At 43.7% G+C, this 11,547-nt stretch overlaps 1 protein-coding gene across 1 annotated transcript; it reads left to right on the forward strand.

Annotated features, from left to right (window-relative positions):
• Positions 1–225: 225 nt before the first annotated feature.
• Positions 226–11,433, forward strand: LRRC41 (leucine rich repeat containing 41). The gene is made up of 10 exons (XM_056844425.1): positions 226–337; positions 1,726–1,812; positions 2,945–3,015; positions 3,786–4,965; positions 5,279–5,530; positions 7,726–7,890; positions 8,121–8,219; positions 8,558–8,680; positions 9,287–9,362; positions 11,193–11,433. The coding sequence occupies exons 1-10, from the start codon at positions 226–228 to the stop codon at positions 11,425–11,427; spliced, it is 2,400 nt and encodes a 799-aa protein (XP_056700403.1). The 3' UTR covers positions 11,428–11,433.
• The last annotated feature ends 114 nt before the right edge of the window (positions 11,434–11,547 follow it).

Here is an 11,547-nt window from a genome sequence, read left to right on the forward strand (position 1 = left end):
GTGCTTGCGGACACGCGGAAGCAGTCCTCCCGGGCCGCTCCCGCGCTTGACAGTGACGGGGCGTGTTGCGACTCAACCAACATGGCCGCCGGTCCTGACGGCACGGCAACCGTCTCAGAATAACCGCTGGCGCTCAGTGTGGCGGCACCGGACATCCGCATAGCCTTCCCAAGATGGCGCTTTCCGCCTAATGCCCCGCGTCAAGAGGTTTCTCGCGCTGTTAGTATGGAAGCTAAGCATGGAGAGAAGGCCACTGATCGGAATCCTCTCAGCCTCTTTGACCTAAGTGCGGCGGTGGTCACCTCTATCATGGGGCACGTGGAGAGAGAAGTGTGGGGTAAGAAGGGGAAGAGGGTATCTTATTGAGAGGAGTCCCTAGTTTTGCATTGTACTGGGATTCAGCAGGCGCTCGTTCTGCATGCTCTGACCCATAGGACTCCGGGATTGGACTTAGGGCTTCCTCCAATCACCATGACGATAAAGAGCGTCCTTATCTCCCAGTGTCATTGGGCTGCCAACCTCGGGGGGGGGGTCGGGACATCTCCCGGAATTACAACTGATCTTCAGACTGCAAAAAACTGTTGCCCTAAAGAAAAAGGCTGTTTTGGAAGATGGACTGTGGCATTATACCCTGAGGTCCTTCTCCACCCCACATCCCAGCATCCCACGGCTCTGCCTCCAAATCTCCAATGGGCAATCCTACAATTACAACTGATCTCCAGGCTACACAGATTGTTTTCCCCTGCGTGGAATGGCTTTGCACACATACACACACACACACACACACACACACCCCGCTGAGATCCCTCTCCACCCCAAGCAGTGCCCCTAGATCTTCAGGTATTTCCGTAGCCAGAGTTGGTAATGTATGTGTGTGTGTTAAGAGCCGTCAAGATGCTTCCGACTCGTGGCGACCCTATGACTCATTGTCCTCCAAAACGTCCTAATTTTAACAGCCTTGCTCAGGTCTTGCAAACTGAGGGCCATGGCTTCCTTTATAGAGTCAATCCATCTCATGTTGGGTCTTCCTCTTTTCCTGCTGCCTTCAACTTTTCCTAGCATTATTGTCTTTTCCAGTGACTCTTGTTTTCTCATAATGTGACCAAAGTACAATAAATAGCCTGAGTTTAGTCATTTCAGCTTCTAGGGAGAATTTAGGCTTGATTTGATCTAGAACCCATTTATTTGGTTTTTTTTTTGGCATGCCATGGTATCTGTAACACACTCCAACACCACATTTTAACGGAATCTACTTTCTTCCTGTCAGCTTTCTTCATTGTCCGACTTTCACACCCATACGTAGTAACAGGGAATACTATGGGCATGAATTAACTTGATCTTGGTTGCCAGTGGCACATTCTTACACTCAAGAATCTTTTTTAGTTCCTTCATGGTTAAATGTAGGTTTGTTATTTGGGTGAGTTGGACTAGCAGTAGGGAGATAGGAGTTGAGAAAAGGAACCAGCGCCCAGACGCTGGCGTGTTTACCCTGCGCCGGTGTTGGTGCCACCTTAATCTGTTATAAGGTGGCACCTGCGCCGGTGTGGGGTCACACCAGCTCGAAAGGAGCTTCGCCCTCCCCCTCCAAGAATGGGCTGCCTGTTTTCAAGATAACACTACAGGTTGAGTATCCCTTATCCAGAATGATTGGATCACCCATTTGTCTAAAACTGTTCTCTCTCTCTAACTGAAATAAAGTTTTTTATCCATTTCTCTCCACAAAAGCACTTCCAGGCCCTATACTCCAGAGCATCTTGCCTAAGCTTAACATCTACTACCTGGCGCGAATTGAGGAGATTGCTGTGAAAAAAGGTCAGTTTCTTGGCAGGGAGGGAGCAGGGATACAAAAATATTTAACAATAGTGTTCTCTGCTATTCTAGTATTCTAGTCTAGTATGTTGTACATTTTAAAAACGATGTCTTCCCTGTTGTGCATGATACAGGTCATTCCTTTTGTGATCTAATATAAACCTCATTTTATCATCAAGATTCTTTTTCGTTTTGTCAGAAGATTAACAATAAAAAAGGTAGTCCCCTGTGCAAGCAATGGGGTGATGTCACATCATGATGTTTACTAGACAGACTATGCTTGCGGGGTGATAGATTACTGCACTGAATGGTTTTCATTCTTCCTAAGGTGCAAGTGTGTGTGCGTGCGCATGTGTTTTTAAACTACCCTTACTGCATTCTGTTGTGCTTCAGCTGGCAGGCGTTAGAGACATAATTGTTGTTAAACTGCTACATCTAACACACCAGAACTATTGAGCATAAAACAATAAGAATGTCAATGTGGAGCAGCTAACACACCAGAACTATTGAGCATAAAACAATAAGAATGTCAATGTGGGCTGGCGCATAGAATGTTGGTTTTAACTGTGGGAAACCCAGACTGAAATTCCCTCTTGCACATTGGCTTTAGACTAGTCACTGTCAGCTTAATCAGTTCAGAGGCTACACCATTAGCATGGCCTCCTTAGAAAAGAGGAGGGATCCCAACAATATGACAACTGTGTAGATTCAGGTTGCTGGAAAGTAGAAAATTCAATACCAGATATTGTTGCTGGGTGATACTAGTTGAGATTAAACTAATTAGATCGTTGGAAAATCTTCAAATAAAAAGATGAAAGGTTAATAAAAAGGAGTTTTTGAAGTTATAGTCACAAACAATAAAACACTAAGCAGTGCATAATAATTTTGATGCTGAGGGCCTGGATTTTGGTTGTCGATTGATAGGGTAACTGTCTGTCAGTGCCAGGTTCCTGTATGCCGGTAAAATAAAATTATTTTGAGCTTAACCGTGATCAGAATTTCTAAAAGACCGTTCCATAGTTAAAAAGCAAAACCAATATTTTTCAACTTTTCAATTTAAATTTGAAGAACTATAATTTTTACTCTTCTTAAAATGGGTGCCTGTTGCTTTAAATATTTTTGCTCATTCCCTCAGGATTGTCAACTCAACCTATATGGTGCAAGTTCTGGTGTGACATCATGAAAACGAGACCATCCAGGTTTGAGGTGAGATAAAGGATATAAACCCCCAAACTAGCGTACATGAAGAAACTAGATTTCCTATCTTCGTGGCTGATTTAGATTTTGATCTCTCCCACTTGTGATAATCTTTTGTACCAGTTTCACTGGTAGTTTCTGTTCTAGATGGAGAGATGGTACTGTACAATGGGCACTTCCTTTGTCTCCATTCTTAGTGCAGGAACTATTACTCTGATTGGCAGCTATTAAAAAATAACAAAGCTTTGCCCCTCCTGATCTAGAGCAGGGCTTCTTAAACTTTTTCTACTCGCGACTCCTTTTCACCCAAGAATTTTTTACGCGACCCTGAGTATATAGGTATATAAAATAGGTATACAAATCAAACATTGACTGATAATAAATCATAAAAGAAATTTATTTTAAAACAATTCTTTGGTATACATATAATTTTTTCCATTTATTAAGGACAAAAGCAGATTTGCATACTAATGAGATGGATGTTCTTGTTTTTGTGACCCCCACATTCAGTTACGCGACCTCATATGGGGTCATGACCCACAGTTTATGAAGCTTTAATCTAGAGCAAAATTGTTCCTTTATTTTTCTTTGTGCTGAGTGTCCCCAGGCAAGGAATGAAAGCTATGCCTGTAGCCCTTCCTCGGACATTCATTTTTGTTTAGTTATATACACACATGCTTGGGAGAAAATTCCACTGGAGTAAGAGGGACTTGTGAGGACACGTAAATAATATCAGGGCATTCGGGCATTGAGTCTGTTTAGGTTTTATTTCTCTTCAGAGCGTTAAGTGCTGGCGGAAGAAGTTCCTTGATTCTTTCTTCTCAAATGTGCTGCGTGGGGTCTTGGACGTGTCTTCAGACCAGCGCCTGAAAGATCCTTGCTTTTTGCCCTTACTATCAACTTCACAGCATGTTAACCAGCTTACCATCTACAACATGCTGGAAGGAGTAGCAGAGCTGATGGCCAAACACAACAAGGGGGTTCTAGAAAATTTGGTTCTCTCACTCAGTTCCTTGCGATTCTGTCACTTGCTCTCCTCCAGTCAGTCTACTAGACAACAGCTGAGTTTGCTTCTTCATCGCCTAATTCATCATGGGGCTGTGAACTGCGTATCTATGAACTCGTGGCCTAATCCTGACTCGTCCCTTTTAGTCCTAATCCTGAAAATGAGCGCTGGGGTTTGGCACCCAGGAAAAACACCTGTAAATCAAGCAAGCCTTTGCCACCTGTGCAGGGAGACATCTGCTGATCAGAGCCAAAAGGTAGACCAAGAACATGAACCTCATTTGGGCTCAAGCCGACTGTTTCAGAGACTAACAACTGGCCAGCATAGTGACAAAGATCTGAGAAATGAGAGAGTATTACCCAGCATGCCACCAGGCTTTGAAAATGCTGTAGAGCTGGCCAGCAGCGAGACTCTTAATGTTGTAGTGGACTGTCACTTGAATAGCAGTCCTTCACAAAGCAAGATGCAGCACAGCACACATTCAGGGAGTTATAATGCTGAAAAAGGACCTGTTAGGCTTTCTTCAGCAAAATCGTCTCAAGATGACTCTCCTTTAGAGCAGTGTCAGAAGAGGGGAAAGGGTGTAATGAAACGGAAGCTCGGCTGCCATCAGAAGACCAGGAAAGGCACTGCAGACTCAGATGACCTTTATGACTTTATTTTTGCTGTTTCGAAGGAAGAAGAGGAGAAAGCATTGCTCAGCAAAAGAAAGAACTCGAAGGAGGGAAGGACTTTCATTAACTATTCCACTTACCCCACAGGAGCCAGCGCTACTGGTTTGGTTAACACAGATAGACCTGTTGGGATCACTTCCCTGAAAACGGCAAGCCATTTCCGAAGCGTGTCCACTCTGGAAATTCTTTCTATCCGTCTAAACCGGAACACTTGCCAGATGCTGGGAAATCTGCTCAGTTCTTGGGTTTCTTTAGAAAAGCTTGTCCTGTCTTTGAATGGTGAGTAATAAACCAAACATTTGACTTCAGGCTTTATTAGCCATTTGTTTTACTCTAAAGGAAAGTTTTAAAAGCATTATTGGCTGGCATCTGAGCTTTAGATTGGAAAAATGTATATTCCAAATTAGGTGCTCACAAACAGTCTTGGGGAGGCAGCAGACATTCACACCTTGTAAATCAAATCATGGGAAACCTTACTGAACCCATACTTCAGAAGGCAATCCTAAAATCATTTATGATAAGCCAAGTTATAAGCAAATAATTTACTCTGTGTGCACTTTCAAAGTCTACTTCCTTCAAAACGTTGTTGCAGGCTTAGGTCCCAATATCTTCAGCATCCTTTCTGGGCTCCGGGCTCTTTCTCGCCACAGTGACCACCATCTCCGTGCGGTGCACATCAGTGATATGCTCTCCCATGTCCCCTGCATGAATCTTGTCCACTCTATTTTGAGTGCCGTTCCGTTGCTTCGGGTGCTTATGGTCAGCTTTGATCTCAAAACTCTGATGGAATGGAGCAGGCCAGAAGCGAACTTGGACTCTCCATCTTTGGAAGAAGAAATTCCAGGTAAATCATAACACACTTCGAACTTAACATTGTAATGTGTAGATTTTTTCCCCTTTGAGTGTGGAAGAGAACTTCCAGGTGTCAGTGAGGTGGATATGCACCTGTGTTAATTTGGAAGCTTGTCTATATGCTTTTGCTTGACCTAGTGATTATTTCATAGTTTTAATGGCCACTGAGTGCCATCAAACATTGCTCATGCTACTGGTCATCTTTGGAAACAAGGCTGCAGAAAGAGAGGGGCTGTGGCTCAGCGGTAGAGCATCTGCTTGATATGCAGAAGGTCCCAGGTTCAATCCCCGGCATCTACAGTTAAAGGAACCAGGCAAGTAGGTGATGTGAAAGGCGTCTGCCTGAGACCTTGGAAAGCTGTGCCGGTCAGAGTAGACAATACTGACTTTAATGGACCGAGGGTCTGATATAAGGCAGCTTCATGTGTTCTGTGGCAATCTGGGAGGTTGAACATCCTGTCAGTTTGGGGAGGGGCTGTGGCTCAGTGGTAGAGCATCTGCTTGGAATGCAGAAAGTCACAGGTTCAATCCCCGGCATCCCCAGTTAAAGGGACCAGGCAAGTAGGTGATGTGAAAGTCCCCTTCCTGAGGCCCTGGAGAGCTGCTGCCGGCCTGAGTAGACAATACTGATTTTAATGGACCAAGGGTCTGATTCAGTATAAGGCAGCTTCATGTGTTCAAGGTTACATTAGAAATGGACCTCTAAGAAGTCGGGCTTTGCTTTATAATTGGCTATGTTTGATCTCCTTCATATAGAAAAGTCCGGAGAATCTTTCCAATCATGGCTTGCCACATGGCTTGAAACCCCTTTCTCTTACAGATGGAAATCCTGTTCACTGTCACAGGCTCCGGTGTTGTTTTTAAAGACGCTGTGGAGAGAGTCATATGACTAGCCTTTCATTTTTTACTAATTAGTGTTCACAAGTTAAATAGGTTTCTGTATTTATTTTCACACACTCTAACTCAGGTCCAGGAGCCCTGTGGTGCAGTGTGGTAAGCTGCAGTACTGCAGTCCAAGCTCTGCTCACGACCTGAGTTCGATCCCAACGGAAGTCGGTTTCAAGTAGCCGGCTCAAGGTTGACTCAGCCTTCCATCTTTCCGAGGTCGGTAAAATGAGTACCCAGCTTGCTGGGGGTAAAGGGAAGATGACTGGGGAAGGCACTGGCAAACCACCCCGTAAATAAAGTCTGCCTAGTAAACATCGGGATGTGACGTCACCCCATGGGTCAGGGATGACCTGGTGCTTGCACAGGGGACCTTTACCTTTATTTAACTCAGGTCCACAGAAGCTGCAGTGGCCCTCATATTCATTTCCAAGTATAACCAGTTTTTCTGTTTATCTGTAAAGCCCTTTCTAAGTGTCTGTTTGCACCTTCGTTCCTAAGCAGAAGTAAAGTACTTCACTGCTGTGTTGTCCGTTGCCCAGGAGTAAATTACTTCTGTTCATTTCAATACACCTCTATCTGTTCAGGTGAAGTATTTTGCTACTGGGGTAAACGATTGCTCTTTGAGACTGTAGGTGCTTGGAACCAGACTCTGTTCACCTGATCAGTTATTTTGAGAAAGCCACACATAAACACAACCTACTCACTTCTACCTCTGACCTGCTCACATGGCTAACCAGAGGTTTACAGTGATGTGGCTTCAAAGCATCCTCTGGCAAGGCTCAGGTTCTTGACCAAGCAATTCTTCCATGCCACAAACAAGTGCTTTTTAAACAAGACGTGTTTTGTGAGGTCTAAGGGGGTGAAGCTGAAATACTCTGGAATATGTTGTTTTAGCCAGGAGCTGTTAAGACAGCACCCTACAAATCATGATTGTACAGGCAAACTGTTGTGGTAGAGAGATCCACACTAGGAATGGACTGCAAGGTTCTTTTTGTGACCCTTAAACCTCAGCAGTAATAGCCTCCATCTCACACAGATGATGAGTGACGGGGGCATTGTTTTGCAGCACAAATCTTTGTGTGGGTTTATTGGTGTGAGGGGGACATGAGGAGGTTTGCGTTCGGGAATCAAATTATAATTTGTGAGAAGTGTACATTCTACAGGCCCATGCATTCATAAAGTCATGTGGTGTGTGGCTACATACAATATCTGAGTATACTACTCTGTAATATTTAAGGAAAGTGAGAGACTTTGGTTAGTGACTGGTTTTTTGCTTTTTCTTTGGGAACTGTCAACCAGAGAGCCAACTGGAACATCTTGAGATAAGATTTCCCAGGGAACCTCTTCCAACAAGCCTCTTGATACCTGTGCTGAAAGCCTCAAGGTCTCTCCAGAGTCTCTCTCTAGACAGCGCTACAGTTTCTTGTCCCCAAGAGGTTGAGCTTCTCCTTCATGCACTGAAAGGTATTGTGGAAGCCGGTTTGCCTATAGCTCTGCTTGTCGGCAGTGTTGGTAGTTGTGGGGGGAGGTTCTGGCATCTTCAGTCCCATCCCAGCTGGCCGCATAGAATTAATGACTCTGTGGATCTACACAGAGAGTTGTGTATTTGCCATGTGTGCTGCCAAACAGGAAAGCTTTACACAGCGGGAGAAAAGCTCCTAACTTTTCCTGTGAGATCTTTGTTTGTCTTGCAGAATATAGTCTAGTCCTGAAGAGGCTGAGCTTTCATGATATCAATCTTTCTTACCACTCAAAAGATGTCCTCCTCCTTCTGCAGGACCCCATCCTTCAAGGTATGACTGCACAACCCACTCTTGTCTGTTTTCTTACACTGTGGCTTATCTTGATGGGGGTTGGGTGACAAATCAGAGAAGATGAGGCTTAGTGGATGGTAAGGGGAAAGCATGAGAAGTATGGAAAACAAGGCACAAAGCTTTGCATGGGGGTGGGGTGGGGGAAAGGGTGCCACAGATACCACCTATTTAACTACAATCTTACGTAGGTCCCCTGCTTTCACTTAGGCAGCATCTAGTATTCTTGTTCTTCAGGGCGTTCAGTAAAACTAATTTATGTGAGAAAACGTAGAAAGGCAGAATGATTTATCCATGGGGGGGTCTTTTCCTTGTAACAGAAATCACCTTTTCCTTTTGTCGGCTGTTTGAAAACTGTACCACGGAGTTTCTGTCTGAAATAATAAACGCTGTGAAGAAGAACTCATCTTTGAAGACCCTCAGGCTCCCTGGAAATAGGCTTGGTATGTAAGGCAAAAATGCAGCAACCGTCCCTGAATACGTTCTCTCTTCTCTGTTATGAGGGGGGGGGGGGGAGGGATCCTAAGTTCTGTCACAAATTTTGATACCCCTGATGTGTTTTGACTGCAGTCTTGTTTTGCAAGCCAAGTGGCATCTGGTGATGACTTTCAGCTGAGCTACTTTGAGCTTTCCTTCTTGAAGCGCTAGGCTTTTGCCTAGGGCTCTGTTTTCAGCAGGTCACCCTTCACTGTCTTTACTCCTACATTCTACATTTTTTCCAGTATACAGATTGAGGCCAGTGGAGGGGGGCCAGGAATCCTGCTTTTCTAGAGACTCAGCCACTCACCCAGTGACCTACACTAAGTTCCTGATGGCCAAAAGCTTTCTAGTTCCCTTAGACTATATATAATGTGGAATTAGGAAGGGAGATATATAGAGTGGGAACATTTCTTACCAGACAACATTTCAACTAATAGTGACTCATTACAGTTCTGATTCTGTAATCTCTGTCAAATTTGTCAGACTTGGGAGTACTTATTGGTGCTGTCATTATTTTCTTCTCCAACCTGCTAGTGTTCGCACTTAAATTATAATTCTCCCATTGTTAGGAAATCACAGGTTGGTTGCACTGGCTGATATTTTTTCAGAAGATTCATCCGCTTCCATTTGTCATCTGGATGTCAGGTATGCTTTACCTTATTTAACACGTTTATTTACTTTTCTGACAATTACAATTTAAAATTTGAAAAGACAAACAGCAAAATTGCTCTAGCCCTTGATTGCTTTCTCAAGAGACGGTATGGCTTTCCTATCTTGGATAGCTCTTCTGCCTTCCCGAGGGCATACAGGTAATAGCCCCAGGGAAGGAATGCCTCATTCACTTTTTCTCAGGCCATTGCTAAAATACAGACCACTTGGCTAAAGGTTGCGCATGTCTCTTCTTAACAGCATCAGATGTCCAATTGCCTAGGAAGTGTCAGCTTATGCAGTTGGCAGGATATGTATTCAGTTCTACCCTTAGCTTAACAAGTTCTTCCATTCCCTGCTTGTATTATAAAGATGTGGGCTGGGGAAAGTGGTAGCTGAAGTAGCCCTAAAGAGCTAATCATTTTAATGACATGACAGTAAGCTAGTCACAGCACAATCCCATATGGTTACTCCATTCAAAGCCCACTGAAACCAGTGGGTTTAGAGTTGAATAACTGCACAGGACTGCACTGTCAGATAGCCTTGTTGTTCGTGTAGTGATGATGGCAATTATTCACTTGAATCAGTCTTCACTACAAGTTGACTTTTTCCAAAAAAATTCCATGTGAACGTATTAAATGATCCATTCACAATTGGTAATAACCAGTCACCTGAATGTAATCAGCAGCTTCTAGAATTAAAGATCAGCTGCTTGTGGCACTGGTGTTGGCATCAATATTTTCTTAAACCTAGTTGTAATCTGCAGTTATTTCCCAGATTTGCAGGGAAAATTTAAAGAAACTCCATAGCCATAATCTCAGATACCTGTGATGTAGAACCATGTTGTTTTATTCATAAACAATGTACCAGTGAGCCTCATTTGTTTGTGCATCAGTTGTTTGGATTGAAAGCTAATAAACTATATGAGTGGAATCTTTATCTACTCTAAGAAAAAGTCAGTGGGTAGCCGTGTTAGTCTGTTTTCAGTAGTCAAAAAGGGCAGTAGCACCTTACATACCACACCCAATCCCATCAAGCCTACTATTCACATTTACATACTGTTCCTCTACTTAAAGACCGATGGATTCACATTCTAGCTGTATCTGAAGAAGTGAGCTGTGGCTCACGAAAGCTCATACCCTACCAGAAAATATTTTTGTTAGTCTTTAAGGTGCTACTGGACTCTTGCCCTTTTTGACTTCTAAGAAAAAGTGTGCATGTTTGTCTGTTGCACATGTACAGTCAGGAATGGGTTAACTCCTATCGGTATGGCTTGTGAACTTTTCTGGTATCAAGGATTAGCTCCCCCACATAGCTCACTTTCCTGTGTGTTCTTTATGACACCTCCTGGTAAGAGGGCTAGTCTGAGATGAAAATTCTTCAGTCTCTTCCAGCCTTGTGGCAGAAGTCTATTTCATGCATTTCTCCTAGAGGTTGCAAGGGCCTCTTACTGTTGTCTTTTTCTACCAGAATGTTAAAATGTGCCAGGAATAAAGCAGGGATGGGGTGGTTCCTTGATTCCAGGAGACTTCTCTTCCTCTTCTACATTCAAACTTGCTCTGTTAGTTTACGATCTCCTGAGAATGTCATTTCCCCCCATATTTGTGCTATTTAAGGATACCTTTAGCACAAGCTACCCTATTGAGGTTTCAAGAGGGAGGTGCAATGTCTGACTTGCCATCTTTAAGTTCACTGTGTCACCTGTCTTACTGTTGGCCAGTGTTAGACGGGACCTCTTCAGCACATTCTAGGTATCCATGATGAGTGAGAACTGCTCTGAACAAAATCTAATTTAAGAAGCTGGGGCCACATCTTCTTTTCCTACAGTTCCAACTGCATCAAACCTGATGGGCTCCTGGAGTTTGCTAAGAAGCTGGAGAGTTATGTAGCCCAACGTCCAGAACAGATCAAGTTCACCAAACTCTGTCTCTCTCAAAACTGGCTGGACCAAGATGCTTTAACGGCTCAAGAGGCTCTTCGGCGGCTCAAAGCTATATGCAGCGTGGTCAGTGACACATGGGACTCCTCTCAAGCATTTGCCGACTATGTTAGTGTGATGTGACAAGTGCGCAGGACACTCTTTTGTAATAAATTTTATTTTGCCTAGATTTTGCTCCCCCTGTTTTTTAGGCAGCTGTATCAGTAACTATGATTGAAATATTAGTGGAGGGAAGTATTATGA

Source organism: Euleptes europaea, chromosome 2 (assembly GCF_029931775.1).
Source record: "Euleptes europaea isolate rEulEur1 chromosome 2, rEulEur1.hap1, whole genome shotgun sequence".
NCBI lineage: Eukaryota > Metazoa > Chordata > Lepidosauria > Squamata > Sphaerodactylidae > Euleptes > Euleptes europaea.

Coding starts and splice junctions, on each gene's coding strand:
- LRRC41 (XM_056844425.1), top strand. CDS start 226: ATGGAAGCTAAGCATGGAGAGAAGGCCACTGATCGGAATCCTCTCAGC. Junction 3,016..3,785: donor CGAGACCATCCAGGTTTGAG/GTGAGATAAAGG, acceptor ATTTCTCTTCAG/AGCGTTAAGTGCTGGCGGAA. Junction 4,966..5,278: donor GCTTGTCCTGTCTTTGAATG/GTGAGTAATAAA, acceptor ACGTTGTTGCAG/GCTTAGGTCCCAATATCTTC.